Source organism: Oncorhynchus tshawytscha, linkage group LG20 (assembly GCF_018296145.1).
Source record: "Oncorhynchus tshawytscha isolate Ot180627B linkage group LG20, Otsh_v2.0, whole genome shotgun sequence".
Classification (NCBI taxonomy): domain Eukaryota; kingdom Metazoa; phylum Chordata; class Actinopteri; order Salmoniformes; family Salmonidae; genus Oncorhynchus; species Oncorhynchus tshawytscha.
In genome coordinates this window covers 6,457,793-6,479,668 of record NC_056448.1, presented here as the reverse complement: position 1 = coordinate 6,479,668, position 21,876 = coordinate 6,457,793, and the positions used below count along the sequence as shown (strand labels likewise).

Below are 21,876 nucleotides of genomic sequence, written 5' to 3'. Positions count from 1 at the left end.
TCATCCCAAGGGGCAGTTATTGCTGGCAGGAATAGGATACAGATACAACTAGGTTGGGTCTTGCATGTCTACAGTACTGCGTCACTGTGTGCCAGTCGGGTTTTTCTGCTCTGCAGTGGTCTGCTGACGGGCAGGATGTTGGCACAGGGGCACTGGAGGGTCATGAGGACAGGGCAGGACACACACACATCCCCCCCACCGCTGACCACGTCACAGCCCTGCCAGCCAGCCATGATGCCAGGCCAAGCAAGTCTCCAGGCTATTGTTATCGTTTCATTGTGACCACCGTCTCCTTTGCCCGACTGCATTCTAAAATACACAGATTCCCCACAACAACATAAGGGAAGGAACTGTGACTGCAAGGATGCAGATGACCCTGAAAGTAAAACTCAAATCATAGCCAAAAAAGTAGAAAATAGACCAAAGACAGTACCTCCTCAAGATGACTGAATATGAGTGTTTGATCATGCTTCCTCTACTCTGCAGTGCCTGATACTATTTATAATGAGACCTGGCAATGCCAGTCCTGTTTCCCTCACAGTGTTTGTCAATAGTGACATTCAGTGGGTCTGATGCCAATTGCCCTCTGTTGGTCTTAGTAACTCAGCCACATAGAGCTCTCTATTGTCCCCTGCTAGGATCCTGTGACCAGGACCAGCCAGTCAGTCCCTGGGTTTACCTCACTGATAACCTGACTAAATATAGCAGCAGACCACGCCAGGCCTCTAAGCCTCTGTGATTGACTGGAGCTATGTGTGTACAATGCCGTGAAAAGATATTTCCACCTTTCTGTTTTTCTCTGCATATTTTTTGTTCAATCAAAACCAAATATTAGATCAAGGGAACCTGAATGAACAAATAACATTTAGATAATTATTTATATTTTATTAACAAAGTTATTTTTTAAATTTTTATTTTACCTTTATTTAACCAGGCAAGTCAGTTAAGAACAAATTCTTATTTTCAATGACAGTGGGTTAACTGCCTGTACAGGGGCAGAATGTACCTTGTCAGCTCGGGGGTTTGAACTCGCAACCTTCCGGTTACTAGTCACACGCTCTAACCACTAGGCTACCCTGTCGCTCCAACATCAAATGCCCCTGTGTGAACAAGTAATTGCTCCCTTACACTCAATAACTGGTTGTGCCACCTTTCGCTGTAATGCCTGCAACCGAACACTTCCTGTATGGAAGAATTTTGGCCCACTCTTCCATGCAGAACCACTTTAACTATGTGACATTTGTGGGTTTTCGAGCATGAACTGCTCGTTTCAGGTCCTGTCACATCTCAATCGGGATTAGGTCTGGACATTGAGTAGGCCATTCCAAAACTTTTAAATGTGCTTCTTTTCAGTCATTCTGATGTACTTTCATATGTGTTTTGGATCATTGTCTTGGTGCATGACCCAGCTGTGCTTCAGATTACGGACGGATGGCCTGACATTCTCCTTTAGAATGATCTCATGCAGAGCAGAATTCATGGTTTCTTTGATGATGGCAAGTCGTCCAGGCAGCAACGCTTCCCCATACCCTCACAATACCACCACCGTGCTTGACTGTTGGTATGACGTTCTAAATGTGGAATGTAGTGTTTGGTTTTCGGCAGGAATAATGGGACCCATGTCGTCCAAAAAGTTCCACTTTTGACTTGCCTGTCCATAGAACATTCTTCCAGGAGTCTTGACGATCATCCAGGTGCTAGTTTTGACAAACTAGAGTTGACTTTTTGGACAATATGGATGCTGTTATTTCTGGCGAAAACCAAACACTGCATTCCACAGTAAGAACCTCATACCAACGGTCAAGCATGGTGGTGGTAGCTGAAGCGCAGCTGGGTCATGCAGTAAGACAATGATCCAAAACACACAAGTCTAAATCAGAATGGCTGAAAAGCAACCAATCTAATGTTTTGGAATGAGACTGACGTGCTGCTGGCGTGGGAAGGAAGCTTACTGTATGTTTGTTCCACTTTGTCTCCCTGATGGTGAAGGGTAGTTGGTGTCATGTTTGTGTGTGTGGTTAGATATTGTGTACATCCTGCGAATCAGAATCATGAATAGGAGTAGGGCTAGTCATATGTGCAGCTTTGGGCAGTGTTCAGTAGGGATAAACTGTTAAATGTTTTGGAACAGTGAGGTACTACCAGACATCATCCAATAGCAACACAGATTTTGGTCTGTTGCGAAACGTTTTTGCTTCCGAGTGCCCTACTGAACACAGCCCTGATGTAGGCATAATGTCTGAAACTGGCCCTGAGTGTAATGCAATAGGGAACAGGGACACTCTGTGCAGACAGAACTCTGTGTGTTAATGTAACACTGACTAGACCAGTTAGTCAACAGTGACCTACCACTTCCACAGTCTTCACCCTTTAGACTCTAGGGGGGTAGTCTGGGCCAAGAGAATACGTAACCCACAACCCCCCTCTCCTCCACCACTTCCTCAGTCACTTCCGAGAGAGAGGGGTGAGAGGGAGAACATCTCTGCAAGACATGTCCCTCGGGAGCCCTGCTAGCTTCCCTGGAATGCAGCTGATTGCTCCACACACACACACCCCTCCCGACCCTAGCGCCTGTGTTACGATGACAGTGTAGACAGGTTAGATTCTTGCTGGATGAATCCCTGGGGCTGGAGTGAGACATGCTTCATTAAAGATGAGTCAAGCCCTTTCCCGCTCCTCATTCCCGCTCCTGACATAGTTTACACTGGGAGTGGGTGTGTGTCATGTGGTCCCACCCACCCTTACCCTAGCAGAGATGGTTTACATCAGGTCAGCTTTAAGAGCAGGACATGGCAGGGACCCCTCTCATGTTCCCATAGTTTATAGTGACAGACAGATGGACAGCTCAGTCATTGGGCAGATGATGTCAACCGAAGACGTGCTGTTGTGACATACACAACTATGTGCTTTTGGCGGCTGATGTCAACAGGATATGTGTTATTGTGACAGGCCTATACATCTGGGTGCTCTGGGGCATCCTGAGCAACAACACAACCCATCCACACAACTGAATTTGGTGTGATGTGTTGTCATGCATGGGTCTGTCTGTGAAATGAAACTGTGTGTGTGGTACTGGGTAGGACAGATGATTGTGTCTGTAAATATGTACATTTGTTAGTACCCTAACAACATCTAGTTGCCCTGTTCAGGATTCGTTCGGTCATAAATTCTGGAAAAAATCATGGCAATTTGGAAATTGTGTATTCCAGGCCTCGAAAAAATTATACAATCAGAAATGTCATGGAAATGCGTTTAAAAATTGGTTCATGTAATTAATTTGAGGCACACGTTATAAATATTGTGGCAATCATGTAAAAAAATCTACATATCAGCCATGATCAGAATGATCCTTCAGAGCATGTCTCCGTGTGTACTGTATGTGCATCACCTGCATATAGTATGTGTGCCAATGCGAATGGACAGTTGGTGACGGCGAGCAAGGGAGACATTGCAGCAACAGGTAGCCTATAAAATAATGATAGACAACCGACTCTTAACTAGATAGCGAAATATCTAGCCAGGATACAAGCTCTCTGACTATTTAGCTATTATTAGCGTGTGTTAATGTCATCGGTATGTCCTAAAAACTTTCCGCTGGCACTCGATAAAATATCCTCAAATGGCCGACGTGCAGAAGGTGAACGGGACAGGTGCTACATATTTCGGGTGTAAACAATGTCTCAAGCACTGAATATTAGGAGATGAGAAATACAACACACCACATTCTAAAAAAAATAATCTGCTCAGCAGGACCTTGATCAGCTGACTCGGGTGTGTTTGAGCAAGGCTGGATCAAAAGCCTGCACTGCACACCAATTAGCTTTCCGGATGGAGTGTTGACCATGTGTTTGTATGGTAGCCTAACAATGCTGCTGTTCAACTTTGTGGGCGTTAAGTGACTTTCTGAAGGGCGCAACGCCAGGAGATGATACGTGGGATCAGAGGCCACATTTATGCTTGCTTTTTCGTGTACGCATAGACTCAACAAATTATTGGTCATGGAAATTTGTCAGTGTATGAACCCTGCTTGTTTGTGCGACTGTGACTTGTGTGCAGAAGTCCTCCGGCACCATTTTGATTTCAATGGGTATTACTCGCATTTGATCATATTCTCTCTGTGTACGCTCATGTCCGTCGCCCCATTTGTTCTCATTTATTAATTCTCAATGGTCTTATCAACCCAAGCCTGATGGAAATTGGCTGACCCCTGAAGAAGACTAAACTAATGTTGGTCAATTTTAATTTTAATTTTAATTGAACCTTTATTTAACTAGGCAGGTCATTTTAAGAACAAATTCTTATTTACAATGACGGCCTACCCCGGCTGGACCAATTGTGCGCCGCCCTAGGGGACTCCCAATCACGGCCGGATGTGATGCAGCTTGGATTCGAACCAGGGACTACAGTGACGCCTCTTGCACTGAGATGCAGTGTGAGTTTATAGTAGATTATACTGTAGGTTTCCTCCCCTGTCTTCTGCCTGTCTCAGTGGAGCTGGTTGTTTTCCCAGGAGGGAGGAAGGCTGATCGCCTTGTCCCAGATCACTTTTTTCCTGTTTTGCCACTTCCTATGGTCATTGTCATGTCAATGACCATAGGAGTTGACAAAACCACACAAACTAATCTGGCACCAGGCTGAGGCTTACCCTCCTGCACATTCTCTTTCTGGTGGCGCTTTGGTACTGAGCCAGTCAGCAGGGGCCTGGCGGGCTGACCGGGGGTGGCCGAGCCGGGCCCACAGAGTTACTGAGGACACATCCGCTCCGTCCCCTTCCTGCTGAACAAAGCGACCAGAGGGCCAGACCAAAGACGTCTCCTCAGACTGGCTGGCCTCCCCGGTCTACGTGCACCGGAGCAGGAGTCTTTGGTGCAGCCAGCCAGCTAGCACTCATGACTCTAACTGGGGTCGGTATCTAACACAGGCCTGCCTGGGTCTGCTCCCTCCTCCATTCTTGTCCTCCTTCTCCCTCCTTCACGTCCACAGTAGAACAATGTGGGGGTCAGTGCGGCGAGCAGCCCCGTCCTACTCCCTTTTCCTGCCATTGTCTGTCAGAGAGGGAGAGCAGAGAGCCTCCGCTCTGCTCCCAGTGACCGAACACAGAAGAACTGCTTTTAGGGATTAGGGAACTGGCTCTGGAGGAGATGTGTATACAGACACACACACAATGTATTTGTCACTCAAACTCAATCACTGTTGTTTTCCCCACTGCCATTTTTGTATGTGAATGGATTCATTTATTAGTTCTTTATTTATTATGTCTTTATACTCCAAACCTCAATATTATATACATCAATATTCTTTGACATTTAACAATGCATACAAGTTCATGAATGAATGTAAGACATCTGGGACATTGAGTATCAGCACTTTCCACTCCATAATCATCACCTCTGGTGGTCTGATCATGAGCATCTTATTGGTTGGCCAGACCGAGGACGATTGCATCATAATAGTCAGTCAGTCAGTGGCTGTTGGAGGTACCTCTCCTGTGGGAGTGGGAGCTAGGCCTGGGCTGTGTCCCAAAGGGCACCCTATTCCCTTTATACTGCGCTACATTTGACCCGAGCCCTATGGAGCCTGGTCAGAAGTAGTGCACTAAAGGGAATAGTTTGCCATTTGGGACACACACTGGATATCCTGCACGCCATGGCTCCCCGATCCCCATTTTGGGTCATCCTCCTTCCCCTGTATTTATGAGACTGGAAACCAGACAAACCACACTGGCCTGATTTGAGATGAGAGAGATGGGAGGAATGGAGGGAGACTAGAGTAGCTGCGTGGATGGGATGGGACACGGAGGGGAAAGAAAGAAAGAAAGAGAGAGGAGGAGAGAAGGACTTGACGGGTGGATGGTAGAGGTAAACATAGTGTCTGTGTGGGCCACACCCGACCACCCGCTATAGAGGCCCCTCTGTGCCCCTGCCAAACCAGACGACCAGACTATACGGTGTGTCTCTGTGATTATATGCCAGTCAGATATGGGCCCATTAGGCAGTGTCTTGTTCTCTCTCTGCCTCCCAGGCTGATCAATAAGATATCCAACAACACAATACAATTTAATCAATCATTAAACATCAGCCATTAATAGAATTCAAGTGTATTAGTTATAACCATTAGTTAAAACTGATTCATATGGGGCCTCCAAGTGGTGCAGTGGTCTAAGGCACTGCATCAAAGTTGCTAGCTGTGCCACTAGAGATCCTGGTTCGAGTCCAAGCTCTGTCGTAGCCGGCTGCGACAGAGGGGGGCACAATTGGTCAAGCGTCGTCCAGGTTAGGGGAGGGCTTGGCCGGCGAGATGCCCTTGTCCCATCGCGCTCTAGTGACTCCGGCGGTGGGCCCAGCGCATGCACGCTGACACCGTCGCCAGTTCTACGGTATTTCCTCCGACTCATTGGTGTGGCTGGCTTCCGGGTTAAGCGGGCATTGTGTCAAGAAGCAGTGTGGCTTGGTTGGGTCGTGTTTCGTAGGACGCATGGCTCTCGACCTTCGCCTCTCCCGAGTCCATATGGGAGTTGCAGTGGTGGGAACTAACTACCAACTGGATACCACAAAATAATTCATGTGTATACATTGTTAACCATAACTATTTGTTAATGTATACTGAACAGAAATATAAATGTAACAATTTTACTGAGTTACAGTTCATATAAGGAATTCAGTCAATTTAAATAAATAAATTAGTCCCTAATCTGGTGCAGCCTGGGAGGGCATATGCTTACCTACTTGGGAGCCAGGCCCAATCAGAATGAGTTTTTCCCCACAAAGAGCTTTATTACAGACAGAAATACTCCTCAGTTTCATCAGCTGTCCGGGTGGTTGGACTCAGACAATCCCACAGGTAAAGAAGCCGGAAGTTCTGGGCTGGCGTGGTTACACATGGTTTTGAGGCCAGTTTGACGTACTGTCAAATTCTCTAAAACGACATTGGTGGTGGCTTATGGTAGTTTAATGTTCATTTCTCTATTTGGCAACAGTTCCGGTGGCCTTTCATGCAGTCAACATGTCAATTGCATGCTCCTTCAAACCTTGAGTCATCTGTGGCAATGTGTGACAAATCTGCACATTTTAGTGTGGCCTTTTGTCCCCAGCACAAGGTGCACTAGTGTAATAATCATGCTGTTTAACCTCTCTGGGATATGTGGGACGGTAGCATCCCACCTCGCCAACAGCCAGTGACAGTGCAGGGTGCCAAATTCAAAACAACGAAAATTTTAAAATTAAAATTCCTCATGCATATAAGTATTTTACACCATTTTAAAGATAGAATTCTCGTTAATCCAGCCACAGTGTCCGATTTTAAATATGCTTTACAGCGAAAGCACTACAAACGATTATGTTAGGTCACCACCAACTCACAGAAAAACACAGCCATTTTTCCAGCCAAAGAGAGGAGTCACAAAAAGCAGAAATAGAGATCAAATGAATCACTAACCTTTGATCTTCATCAGATGACACTCCTAGGACTTCATGTTATACAATACATGTATGTTTTGTTCGATAAAGTGCATATGCTAGTTAGTGCTAGTTCCAAAAACATCCGGTGATATTGCAGAAAGCCACATTTTACAGAAATACTCATTATAAATGTTGATGAAAATACAATTGTTGGACATGGAAATATAGATACCCTTCTCCTTAATGCAACTGATGTGTCAGATTTTTTTTTAAACTTAATGGAAAAAGCAAACCATGCAATAATCTGAGTACAGCTTTCAGACAACAAAGCAGCCAAAAAGATATCCGCCATATTGGGTAGTCAACAGAAGTCAGAAATAGCATTATAAATATTCACTTACTATAATACGATAATGTAATACGATAATGTCCATTTATGTCCAAATAGCTTCTTTTGTTAGCGCGTTTTGTAAATCCAAACACGCGTTCAGGTCCAGCTGAACGTTGGATGAAAAGTTCAAAAAGGTATATTACAACCCGTAGAAACTTGTCAAACTAAGTATAGAATCAATCTTTTGGATGTTTATATCATAAATGTTCAATAATGTTCCAACCGGAGAATTCCTATGTCTGTAGAAAAGCAATGGAACGAGAGCTAACTCTCTCGGGACCTCTCCTCAGAGCCTGTGGCACTCTGCCAGACACCTGGCTCAATCAGCTCTCAATCGCCCCCACTTCATAGTATAAGCCTGAAACAACGTTCTAAAGACTGATGACATCTAGTGGAAGCCTTAGGAAGAGCAATATGACCCCATTTACACTGTATATTGGAATGGCAAAGAGTTGAAAAACTACAAACCTCAGATTTCCCACTTCCTGGTTGGATTTTTCTCAGGTTTTCGCCTACCATATGAGTTCTGTTATACTCACAGACATCATTGAAACAGTTTTAGAAACTTCAGAGTGTTTTCTATCCAATACTATTAATAATATGCACATATTAGCATCTGGGACAGAGTAGCAGGCAGTTTACTCTGGGAACCTTATTCATCCAAGCTACTCAATACTGCCCCCCTGTCACCAAGAAGTTAATCAGCTTTTTGATAATCCATTCACCTGACAGGTGTGGCATATCTTGGCAAAGGATAAATTCTCACTAACAGAGATACAGACATGTGTGCACAACATTTGAGAGAAATAAGGGTTTTGTGCATATAGAACAGTTCTGTGATCTTTTATTTTAGCTCATGAAACATGGGACCAACACTTTGCATGTTGCGGGGACTGGGGTATGGTGGGGGTTATCTTACAGCCTCTCATTGTGACGACAGCCTGATCCCGGCCTGACTGACTGAACTGAAGAACAGCAAAACAAGGCACTGCTCGACTCCCTCTACAAAAGTATCAATCCTCCAGCAGTCTCTCTCTCCCCATTGTCTTTAATCCACGGATCGCTGCCTGACACTAGTCTGGCTGCTCCACTCATAATGGCTTCTTATGCATCCAGTGACCATTGGCCAGAGAACAAAGATAGAGAACATAGGGTCCCTGCCTGTGAATAATAAGCCATTCAACTAAACTAGATCCTGAATAATAAGCCTTTAGACTACTAGACTAGATACTGAACACTCAAACCGGGGAATAATAAGGCATTAGACTAGAGCCTGAAGACAGAATAATAAGCAATTAGACTAGAGCCTGAGCATAATAAGCCATTAGATGTTTCTCAGTCCTGACTCCAGAGTTGAGTTTTTATAACAGCCCTTTTGGAAAGGAATCAGGACAGACAATGTTATGTATAGAAATGTAATATCCCTCTAGGAGAGATGAGGCAGTGGATTTTTAGATTTCACATTTTTATGTTATCCTTATTTCTGACTCATCCATCCAGCAGGCCTATCTGATGGGACATACTAGTGCTGATTGGAGAGGTGATTGGCTGGCTGTGTTGCAGGGCTTTGGATCCATGCTTTCAGAAAATAATGACTCTTACTGGTGTGTTGTAATGCTTGATTATTCCACCAGTTCTAAGCATACCTCATTTTCTCACCCATCTCAAGTTCTGTGGTCAGTTGTTATTTGTGGGATCCTGAGTAAAAGTAGAACTTAGCTGGTGTTGCTAGGTGGTGGCTGTTTTGCAAAACTGTCATATTGTTGGGGGTCTTTGAGGTGGCCAGAGTCTGGTTTTTATACCCGAGGCATTGTAATCCCTTCACTGCCCACACACAATCACGCACACATTGAGGTTGTACGGGTATAATGTTTGTGTGTGTTTGCATCTGTGTGTGTGCATCCCTGTGTGTCTGTGCGTCTGTATGTGTCTACCCGCTCCCCCAGTTGATCCAGGGTTTGGACTGTGACACAGAGAGCAGGTAGCCTATTGGAGGACTTTCCTGGCCTGTGGTGGAAAGACATTCCACAGCGCTTCCTGTTTGGTTTGAGCGAAGACGATTCTCTTTCCCTTGTATGCCTCCATTCGCCTGCCTTCTCAGCTCCGGAATACCTCACTTAATGAAATAATGTGAGGTCAGAGAGGAAACTTGGACCAATGTCGGACTCGGAGAAGGAACGTTCGTAGAGTACAGGACCCTGTGTAGCTCTGTGCTGCCTGTGTGGAGGATTCCAGTTGGCTAGCACCAGTTGGATAACATGGGCCATTCACTTTAGTGATGTGTAAAGTTACAGTGCTAGTTCCACATGCATTACACATGAAAGACTAGCACGGGTTTGAAATGGGCAAGACAAGCATAAAGGTATCTGTAATAGTGTAGTGTACACTTCATGTGACAGAAGAAATGAACCTCTCTGGGATATGTGGGACGCTAGCTGGCCAATAGCCAGTGAAAATGCAGAGCGCCAAATTCGAATAAATTACTATAAAAATCAAACTTTCATGAAATCACACATGTAAGATACCAAATTAAAGCTACACGTGTTGTGAATCCAGCCAACATGTCAGATTTCAAAAAGGCTTTTCGGCGAAAGCAAACAATGCTATTATCTGAGGGTAGCACCTCCGTATACAAAGAGAGAAAGCATATTTCAACCATGCAGGCGCGACACAAAACTCAGAAATAAAAATATAAATCATTCCTTACCTTTGACGAGCTTCTTTTGTTGGCACTCCAATATGTCCCATAAACATTACAAAATGGTCCTTTTATTAGATTAAATCCATCCATATATATCCAAAATGTCCATTTATTTGGCGCGTTTGATCCAGAAAAACACCGGTTCCAACTTGCGCAACGTGACTACAAAATATCTCAAAAGTTACCTGTAAACTTTGCCAAAACATTTCAAACTACTTTTGTAATCCAACTAGGTATTTTTTTAAAGCAAATAATCGATAAAATTGAAGACGGGATGATCTGTGTTCAATACAGGAAGAAAACAAACTGTAGCATGCTTTCTGGCCACGCTCCTCTATCTAACAGTACACATGAAGTGACCCTCTTTTTGAACAGGGCTACTTCTTCATTACACAAAGGAAAAACCTCAACCAATGTCTAATGACTGGTGACATCCAGTGGAAGCGGTAGGAACTGCCAATGAATTCCCAATGAAAACCCATTGAAAAGAGTGACCTCAAAATTTTTTTTTTTTTTAAATCTGAATGGTTTGTCCTCTGTGTTTCACCTGCTACATAAGTTCTGTTATACTCACAGATATGATTCAAACAGTTTTAGAAACTTCAGTGTTTTCTATCCAAATCTACTAATAATATTAATATCTTATCTTCTGGGGATGTGTAGCAGGCAGTTGAATTTGGGCATGCTTTTCATCCAAAATTCCAAATGCTGCCCCCTATCCTAGAGAAGTTAAAGGATCTGTGACCTATTTTTAGCCAATATGAATGACTTCTTGGCAGTTTTGCATTTCAAGACTTTGGCCTTACAATGGCTTGGGAAAGATGAGGGGGGAATGTGTAAGACTTGGGCCTGGCCTGGGTAGAGAGGAGAGATATGTAAACAAGTGATGCCCTCAGAGCTGAGGAACTCACCGTGGCAGGCAGTGATGAAAAGTAGTTATGTTAGCGTCAGCACTGTGGTTACAAGCACCATGGTCCAACTGTACACATGCTATGTGTAGAGTCAGGACCAGGGAGGGGGTAGTGTTGAGGCAGTGAGATATAAGTCATAGTATAAGATTACCAAACTGGGAGGGATGTCACCCTATTCACTATATAGTGCACTACTTTTGGCCAGAGCCCAGGTCAAAAGTAGTGCACTATAAAGGAAAAGGTGCCATTTGGATCGCAGACCTAATCTCAAAACGCATAAAAAAAGGAATAGATACAGTGCTGTAGTAACAAAGCTTGTTTGGCTCTATGCCTTTGTAGCCCAAAGCCCTGAAGAAAAAGAGTTAAAGAGCTGGTTCCTTTCACTTTCCCTTTTGTGTTGACAACCCCTATGCATATTTTCATTACATGTGTCAGTCGTTTGAACAATCATTTATTTACACTACTGGTCAAAATGTTTTTAGAACACCTACTCATTCAAGGGTTTTTCTGTATTTTGTAGAATAATAGTGAAGACATCAAAACTATGAAATAACACATATGGAACCAGTGTTAAACAAATCAAAATATATTTTATATCTGAGATTCTTCAAAGTAGCCACCCTTTGCCTTGATGACAGCTTTGCACACTCTTGGCATTCTCTCAACCAGCTTCATGAGGTAGTCACCTGGAATGCGTTTCAATTAACAGGTGTGCCTTGTTAAAAGTTAATTTGTGGAATTTCTTTCCTTAATGCGTTTGAGCCAATCAGTTGTGTTCTGACAAGGTAGGAGGGTATACAGAAGATAACCCTATTTGGTAAAAGACCAAGTCCATATTATGGCAAGAACAGCTCAAATAATTAGAGAAACGACAGTCCATCATTACTTTAAGACATGAAGGTCAGTTAATACAGAACATTTTTGCAGTCGCAAAAACCACCAAGCGCTATGTTGAAACTGGCTCTCAGGAATGGAAGACCGAGAGTTACCTCTGCTGCAGAGGATAAGTTCATTAGTTTACCAGCCTCAGAAATTGCAGCCCAAATAAATGCTTCAGAGTTCAAGTAACAGACACATCTGACAGGAATGTCAGTGTTCTACCATGGCAAGCGAAGAGCCCGGATCTCAATCCCATTGAGCACCTCTTGGACCTGTTGGATTGGAGGATGCCTTGGAGGAAGAGTGGGTTAACATCTCACAGCTAGAACTGTGCAAATCTGTTGCAGTCCATGAGGAGGATTGTTAAGTTTATGTCTTAGTTGTTGAATCTTGTTATGTTCATACATATATTAAGTTTGCTGAAAATAAACGCAGTTGACAGTGAGAGGACGTTTCTTTTTTTTGCTGAGTTTTGTTTTGATTATTATTATTCTATAATGTAGAAAATAGTTTTTAAAAAATACAAATAAAAAAAAAACCTTGAATGAGTAGGTTTTCTAAAACTTTTGACCGGTAGTGTAAGACTTCATTTTTGTTAGGATATCATTCATTGTATTTACAGTGTTGGAATATGTCATTATTTCTCATTGAACAACAGTAATTTAATGCAGACATAAAGGACAGGGCAGTAATTGCAAGATAATGTTTTATAATTCACATATTCCCCTCAGTCTCCTTTGTAATTGATTATAGGTCCCCTGAAGAGGAAAGTCTGCAAAGATAGATTACAAAATGGCTGCCGCCTGAGGTACAAGATGCAGCAGCACATGGAATATAGCTGCTTGGCTGGCTGCTGCAACACTCTCTCACACACAGTAAAAAAAATATTTTCAGAAGGTCTGTTATCAGACTGCCCTGACTCTGATCCCCTTCCTTCCTCCCTCCCAGTAGCAGCTCTCTTTCCAGTGGCTGTGGCTAGAATCTCTATCTCGCTCTGTCACTCTCTCGCTCTCTCTCTCCCCCCTCTTTCGCTCTCTTCTTTTCTCCCCCTCTCCCTCCTTGCTCTCTGCACTCTATAGACAAATTCCCATGTGTCAGACGTGGTCGTCAATCAGTTCCAGTTGTCCCCAATAACAATTAAAGACACTGTGTTTGTGCTGAGGAAAACATGGCCCAAAACATGGCTGTTGCGCCTATCGCGGATCTCAGCTTTAAGAAGCAGCATGGGTTTTTTTTAAAAAAAAGAAGTTTTTAACTGTTTTCCTTCCTGTCCAGAGAGGAAGGCATATCCGTATCACATTTTTCACCGCGAGGCGGCAGAAAGAAAGTTAATTTGTATAACCCATAGTCTAGAAATAATACATGCTGTAATGACATTGAGAGTCATTTTTTTTCTCCTTAATTTATTGCTTTTGTAGGGAGGCCAAACGAGCATAAATAAGCAGAGATTGAACAATGGAGTGTAGGCTTTGTGAATTAAGCTTAATCTAGCAGGATAATTACACAGTAAGGGGTTAGAGGAAGTCACCTCAACCAGACTGACTTCCATTCCATCAACTGTGTTTACAACAGACTTTCTTGCTCTCTGTGGCATATGACTTGTTATGGCTTCTCTTCCACAACAGTCGTCATGGTCATGGATAATCATGAGGTTATACATTCAATGTTCTGAATGTTTGTTACTGTCTGAGGTTGGAGCCCCTCTTGACCCCTGAACCCCAGCCCCTGGAATGTGGTGCTGTACGTGCGCTACCTGGTGATGTTTCTATACTACACACACACACACACACACACACAAGCCCATGGCCCGTCGTCACGTCCACAGAGCCCTCCAAGGCTCCTTCCCTATGTCTGCTGCTAGGTTAAAGGTCATTCTATCTGGCTGGGGAAGGGGACGTGCTGAGGACACACCTCCTCTTTGATCAGTCTGGTCCTCTGTCTGCACTGATGAAAGACACCCAAATGCAATCGGCATAGTCTAAAAGACGCTTAAGGAGTACAGACAGGACACGGTCTGAAGACAATAGTCTTGATGTCCATGTCTGAGTTTGCATATTTAAAATGGGCTTTTTATTTGTTTACAGCACTTAAAAATCTAAGTTATGATGGAATGATTCACAGCAGATTCCCATGCAAACCCCAAATCTCCCTTGCTAACATTTCTCTAAATATTTGCATTTTTTCTTAGGCTTTGATGACTTTAAGTATACTGGAGTTCAGATAGTCATCTGGTAACCATTTGGAAGCAGGATTACAGCTAATGATATCCTACAGGAAAACAACAGTAGCTAAACATGCAACTCTGCTTCTCTCCCTCCCACTTTTTCTCCTCCTAGGCCTTTCCCCATCTTTTATCTGTCCCCCTGGCTCAGAGCGTTCTCTGAAGTTAACCAGTTAAATGCTGAATGAAGCAGACTTATTATGAATTAATATTACTGGCACTAATCAGTGTTTATTTTCCGCAGAAGGATAACTACACTGGTATCTCCTCTGCTTACCCACCAGAATGAACTTGTGTACACCTCTAACTGACCTGGGATCAGGGATACTCAATAATCTTTTTTAAACTAGATGGTTGTGTTGGCTGTCTGGTATTGTTGCAAAACCGGTTCTGTGTAGACTCAGGAGTATGGGCTAGCAAGACTCTCTCTTTGTGTGTCCCTTCATCTTGACCACCCCAGTGTGGTGGCGCTCTTTCCTTCTGAATCCCCTCTCCTCCTGCCTTACTCCCCGGGGCAAGACTCTCTGGCCGGGGCTAGCTGCTTGGGGCTGGGCCTCTGTTCCTGTGGTTCTCTGCTGCGTGTCTCAGGCTCGTATTACCACCATGCCACACTACAAAGGCCTTCCCCTGCCTCCAGCCTCCGCATACATCTGTATCCAATCAGCCTCCAATCAGAGCCCAGCACCACCACAGCAGCTTAGTTAGACAGAGGAAGAAAACTTGATAGAGGGGGAAAAAAGTAAATTCGAAAGAACAGCAACATTAATTTCTTTGGTTAACTTCTCCCAGACTATGTCTGAAATGTGTAACCTAAAGTCGAGTTATGAAGGTGTTGCAGTGTAAGTGAATGGCTCAGTACTGTGTGCGTGTCTCTGTTAAGCCAGGTATGATCCTCTTATTGCTCTGGGGATTCATACTGCAGGCCTGGCTTGGGGACTCTGGGTAGGAGACTGACTGGGAAGGAACCCCACCCTCCTGCGGTCTGGGCTCTGGAAAGTTTCACTTCTTCTGAATGAGCTACGTCTGAACAGACCGGTGTTCAAATACTATTTGAAATAATTTCAGACAATTTAACTGGGTTTGATCGAGCTTGCCTGGTGCAATGGATCCAATAGAATAGTCTCAGAATAGTATGAAAACCTGGCCCATCAGGCACTTCAGGCAGGCACTAAGCAAACACTAATATTTGAACATAGACTACCGTTCAAAAGTTTGGGTTCACTAAGAAATGTCCTTGTTTTTGATAGAAAAGCATTTTTTTGTCCATTAAAATTACATCAAATTGATCAGAAATACAGTGTAGACATTGTTTATGTTGTAAATGACTATTGTAGCTAGAAATGGCAGATAAAAAATAAAAATGGAATATCTACATCGGTGTACAGAGGCCCATGATCAGCAACCATCACTCCTGTGTTCCAATGGCACGTTGTTAGCTAATCCAAGTTGATCATTTGAAAGGCTAATTGATCATTAGAAAACCCCTTTTGCAATTATGTTAGCACAGCTGAAAACTGTTGTTCTGATTAAAGAAGCAATACAACTGGCCTTTAGACTAGTTGCGTATCTGGAGCATTTGTGGATTTGATTACAGGCTCAACATGGCCAGAAACAACGTATTTTCTTCTGAAACTCGGCAGTCTATTCTTGTTCTGAGAAATGAGGGCTATTCCATGTGAGAAATTGCCAGGAAACTGAAGGTCTGGTACAAAGCTGTGTACTGCTCCCTTCACAGAACAGCTCAACCTGGCTCTATCCAGAATAGAAAGAGGAGTGGGAGACCCCGGTGCACAACTGAGCAGACCCTGACAGAGTTTGTAATACCTACATGTTTCAAGCTGACCACTATAGTCCCTATGCCCAAGGAAGCGAAGGTAAACTGCCTAAATGAGTACTGCCCCGTAACACTCACGTCGGGAGCCATGAAGTGATTTGAAAGGCTGGTCATGGCTCACATCAACAGCATTATCCCAGATACACTAGACCCACTCCAATTTGCATACCGCCCCTACAGATCCACAGATGGCACAATCTCAATTGCACTCCACACTGTTCTTTCCCACCTGGACAAAAGGAGCACTTATGTGAGAATGCTGTTCATTGGGGCGGCAGGGTAGCCTAGTGGATAGAGTGTTGGACTAGTAACCGGAAGGTTGTGAGTTCAAACCCCTGAGCTGACAAGGTACAAATCTGTCGTTCTGCCCGTGAACAGGCAGTTAACCCACTGTTCCCAGGCCGTCATTGAAAATAAGAATGTGTTCTTAACTGACTTGCCTGGTTAAATAAAGGTACAATTTAAAAAACATGTTTTTTAATTGACTCAGCGTTCAACACCATTGTGCCCACTAAGCTAAGGACCCTGGGACTAAACACCTCTCTCTGCAACTGGATCCTGGATTTCCTGACTGGCCGCCCCCAGGTGGTAAGGGTAGGTAACAACACGTCTGCCACGCTGATCCTCAACACTGGGGCCCTCATGGGTGTGTGCTTCGTCCCCTCCTGTGCTCTGTTCACCCGAGACTGCATGGCCAAACACGACTCCAACACCATCATTGAATTTGCTGACGACACAACAGTGGTAGGCCTGAATACCTACAACAATGAGACAGCCTATAGTGAGGTGCCAGGACAACAACCTCTCCCTCAATGTGAGCAAGACAAAGAAGCTGATCATAAACTAGAGGAAAAGGCAGGCCGAACAAGCCCCCATTATCATCGGCAGGGCTGTAGTGGAGCGGGTCAAGAGTTTCAAGTTCCTTGGTGTCCACATCACCAATGAACTATCATGGTCCAAACACACCAAGACAGTTGTGAAGAGGGCACAACAACACTTTTTCTCAGGAGACTGAAAAGATCCTCAAAAGGTTCTACAGCTGCACCATCGAGAGCATCCTGACCGGTTGCATCACCGCCTGGTATGGCAACTTCTTGGCATCTGACTGTAAGGCGCTACAGAGGGTAGTGCGTACGTCCCAGTACATCACGGGGGCCAAGCGTCCTGCCGTCCAGGACCTCTATATACTAGGTGTGTCAGAGGAAGGCCTAAAAAATTCCCTAAGACTCCAGTCCCCCAAGTCATGGACTGTTTTCTCTGCTACCCCATGGCAAGCGGTACCGGAGCGCCAAGTCTAGGACCAAAAGGCTCCTTAACGTCTTCTACCCGCAAGCCATAAGACTGCTGAATGATTAATCAAATGGCCACCCAGACTATTTATGTTTAACCCCCCCCTTTTGTTTTACACTGCTACTACTCACTGTTTTTTATCTATGCATAGTCACTTTACCCCCATCTACATGAACAAATGACCTCGACTAGCCCCACATTGACTCGGTACCTGTACCCCCTGTATATAGCCTTGTTATTGCTACACACGAGAGCCCATGATGATGAAGCAAAAACAATTTTTTTTAAACATTTTGCAAAAATAAATACAACTGAACTATTACATTTACTTAATTATTCAGATCCTTTACTCCGTACTTTGTTGAAGCACCTTTGGCAGAGATTACAGCCTTAAAGTCTTCTTGGGTATGACGCTACAAGCTTGGCACATCTGTATTTGGGGATTTTCTCCCATTCCTCTCTGCAGATCCTTTCAAGCTCTGCCAGGTTGAATGAGGAGCGTTGCTGCACAGCTATTTTCAGGTCTCTCTAGAGATGTTCGATCGGGTTCAAGTCCGGGCCTGTCTGGGCCACTCAAGGACATTGACACTTGTCCCGAAGCCACTCCTGTGAAATTTTGGCTGTGTGTTTAGGGTTGTTGTCCTGTTGGAAAGTGAACTTTCGCCCCCAGTCTGAGGTCCTAAGCGCTCTGGAGCAGGTTTTCATCAAGGATGTCTGTGTACTTTGTTCCGTTCATCTTTGCCTCAATCCAGACTAATCTCCCAGTCCCTGCCACTGAAAAACATCCACACAGCATGATGCTTCCACCACCATGCTTCACTTTAGGGATGGTGTCAGGTTTCCTCCAGACGTGACGCTTGGCATTCAGGCCAAAGAGTTCAATCTTGGTTTCATTAAACCAGAGAATCTTGTGACCTTCAATGCTGCATACTTTTTTTGGGTACCTTTCTACGGTCAATTCCTTCGACCTCATGGCTTGGATTTTGCTCTGACATGCACTGTCAACTGTGGACCTTATAAACATCTCAAGGATCATCAATGGAAACGGGATGCATTTGAGGTCAATTTCGAGTCTCATGGCAATATATTTCTGGTATTTTTTAAATATTTTTATTAATTTACCCTAAAAATCCAAATATGTTTTCACTTTGTCATTATGGGGTATTGTGTGTAGATTGAAGAGGGAGAAAACAACATGATTTAATCCATTTTAGAATAAGGCTGTAACTGAAAACAGTCAAGGGGTCTGATAATCGTACAATATCATCATGTGCAGCTAGCTACATAGCCTCTTGGATGTGGTTTCTTATGAGATTAAGGGTTGGGCATGGGTTAGTGTTAGGAGGGTTGGAGGTATGGGTTGTGCCTGCCTCTCCCCTACCCTGGCTGGCTCTGCGGAACGCCTGATTTCTGTTGACTGAAGTGCAATTAAAGTGCGGGCTGTGGGGGTTTAGAGTGAGGGTGTCTGCCCAAGAGTGGGCATTTCCACTGCTTCCTGTGCAGACACTGCTGATCGGGAGATAACCGGGTTGGAACCTGGACTGGAGCCACACACTGCCATACCACGTCACCACAGAGGGGCAGAATAGAGAGAAGTTGTAGACACACACACTACATGTCAAACAGAAAATACGAACCCCCCCCCCCAGAAATTTGCAACACATCTTGTACACACATTACGCACACAAACTGTGCACAAACATTATCAACACTTTAACGCGCAAACACACAAACACGTTTGAACACCCTTCCCCCAGTCATCCTCCTCCTCAAACTTGTAGTTGACCATCTGTAACCATGACAACACCAGACACTGTTTCCATCCCAGACAAACCAGTTTTGACTGAAAACAACCAAACCACTATATTTAAGTGATGAAGTTGTGCCTTCAGAGCACACACACAGGGGTGGCACGTTGGGCCAGTGACTGAAAGGTCGCTAGTTCGAATCCCCAAGCCGACAATGTGAAGATCTGTCTTAAGCAAAGTGCTTAACCCTGATTACGCCGCGGTCACTGTTGATAATGGCTGACCCCTGCCGTGACCCCACTCCCCGAGGGTGACTCGGGGAGAGTTGGGTTATGCAACAACAACAAAAAACACACTACCAATTCCAAATTGTACAAATAATAGGCCAAATATTAGCACCCACCAAATTATTATTATTTCACACACTCCAACACACACATCCACCGACACACACAAACATATGGAATATAGCTGTCTTGACTTGGAGCCGGATCCCCGCTGCTTCTAAGTGCCCCCCCCCTCCCACCTTCTCCCCTCTTTCAGAGTTTGTCTGGGGAAATTGTAGGCTGCCAACATTCCTGTGAGAAGTTAAGGGTATGAGAGGAGAGGAGCTCTGCATTGGCTGTGTGCCTCTGCCTTCCTTCCTTATTGGAGGTTGTGAGGTGGACCTATAATTTGCGGTGGGTTCCATGCGTCGCTCAATGCCTGCATGGGCGTAGACTGAACTGTTGGAGGGGAAGGCGGTAACTAGACATGGGGGAGGGAGGGGTGCTGGATTCCTCTCTGTCTTGGGAGAAAAGACACAAAAATGACGACGATTTGTGCGTCACTTCCATCCGTAGCTGTAATACCATCTAACGACAACCCTTTATGTACAGTATGCATGTGGGCTAAAGAAAAGATCACTCAGGAATTCAGTTTGTGCATACAATGACCATATAATCTACGCACACACTGTAACTCGCTTTAGATGAAAGTGTTTGCTATGTCTCTCCCTCTCTCTCGCTCTGCAGGGTTTCCCACCCCTGCCTAACGAAGCTGAGATCGCCCAAACCAAAAAGCTTTTCCGTCGCAGGAGGAACGACCGACGGTAAGCACACAACCACACACACACTTTCTCCCCTCCTGGAACGTTGTTGCAACGCTGATGAAACACTAGGCCAGGCCAGAACCCTTAACTCTTCTCTCTAGTCAAAGCAGGAATGCTCCTGGCCCCAGACTCACTTACACACAGACAGAAAAGGCAGATTATTATTTTTTTTAAATATTTTTTTGCAAATTTCTTCACGTATCTGGTCTGTGTAATGATACTGGGTGTGTCCTAAATGGCATCCTATTGCCTTTTTATAGTGCACTACTTTTGACCGGAGCCCTATAGGCCCACTATAGGGAATAGGGTGCCATTTGGGATGCAGACACTGTCATCTCCAATCACACTTGACTGTTGATATGAACCTCTGTCTCTCAGTTCTTTTGCTCACTGCAAGCGTTCAACGTTCCTTAACTCAATGAAATTAGTTTAATCGTAGTTTAATCTTCTGAAAATGTTTCCGCATGACGTCATTGGAAAGTTCTCCCCGGTTGCTAAGAAACAACTGAGAAAGAAAATATTTGCGTCTCTGACTGAAAGGAGGAAAGTTGAGCCAGAGAGTGAAATGTTAACTTATTTTATATTCTCTTCTATTTATTCCTTTCTTTCTTTATACTATTTTAAAACCAGTGGTAGATAATTGATTCACAGTGATTGTGTGGTTAAATAGCTGTGGTTAGATTATAATATTGCTGAGGCCAGATCACAGTATACTAGTATATACTACAGAGAAACTGGCTGGATGATATCACAGGTAATGGCTTTGACTTGGGGCCCTGCCTGCCTGCCTGCCTGGCTGGCTGCCGGGCTGGCTGTGTTTTTGTATTGTTAATATTTACTGAGAGAAAATAATGTTGCCTCTGGCTACAGGGGGAAGGATCAGTTTCTTGTGTGGTTTGCCTTTTATGTCAGTAAGGTACTGCAATTGCATGGTTGTATGGGTTGGAGTATGACAACCAATGGCTATGATTACATTTAGAAGTTTCAGAGAGTAAATAATAAAAAATATAGCAGTTCTATTGCTCTATGCTGGACCATATGTGCATACTGGACCATACTTGCTGCAGTGCTGTGGCTTTCAGAGCAGGACTGTAATTACCCTCAGCCAGCTCCAGCCCCGACCACAGAGCAGCACAGAGCCAGGAGTGAATGGAGGTTCAGCCAAGGGGTGGGCCCCATCGCCCCAACCAAGCATTTCCACACACTTGTGTTCATGCACACACTCAAACACACACTCTCAAGCCTGCTCTGCCCCAACACTTCTGTACACACACACATCCAATGCCTGGCCCAGTTCTCTCTACCACTCTCCTCATTTCCTCCCTTTTTCCTTTCTTTTCTCTCACTCACTACTTTTTCTGGAATGATATAGTCCCTCTCTACATTTTCAGCTATTACATTCTTCCTTCTGCCT

General features: G+C 44.3%; 1 protein-coding gene across 6 annotated transcripts in view; it reads left to right on the top strand.

Moving 5' to 3' along the window:
* The window catches only part of LOC112219615 (CBP80/20-dependent translation initiation factor), a 138,228-nt gene that overhangs the window by 34,401 nt on the left and 81,951 nt on the right, over positions 1-21,876 (top strand). For all 6 annotated transcript variants that reach the window (XM_024381013.2, XM_042302109.1, XM_024381012.2 and 3 more), the window contains one exon: positions 20,386-20,462. In XM_024381013.2, the coding sequence (XP_024236781.1) occupies positions 20,386-20,462 (77 nt within the window). The remainder of the gene's footprint in view (positions 1-20,385; positions 20,463-21,876) is intronic.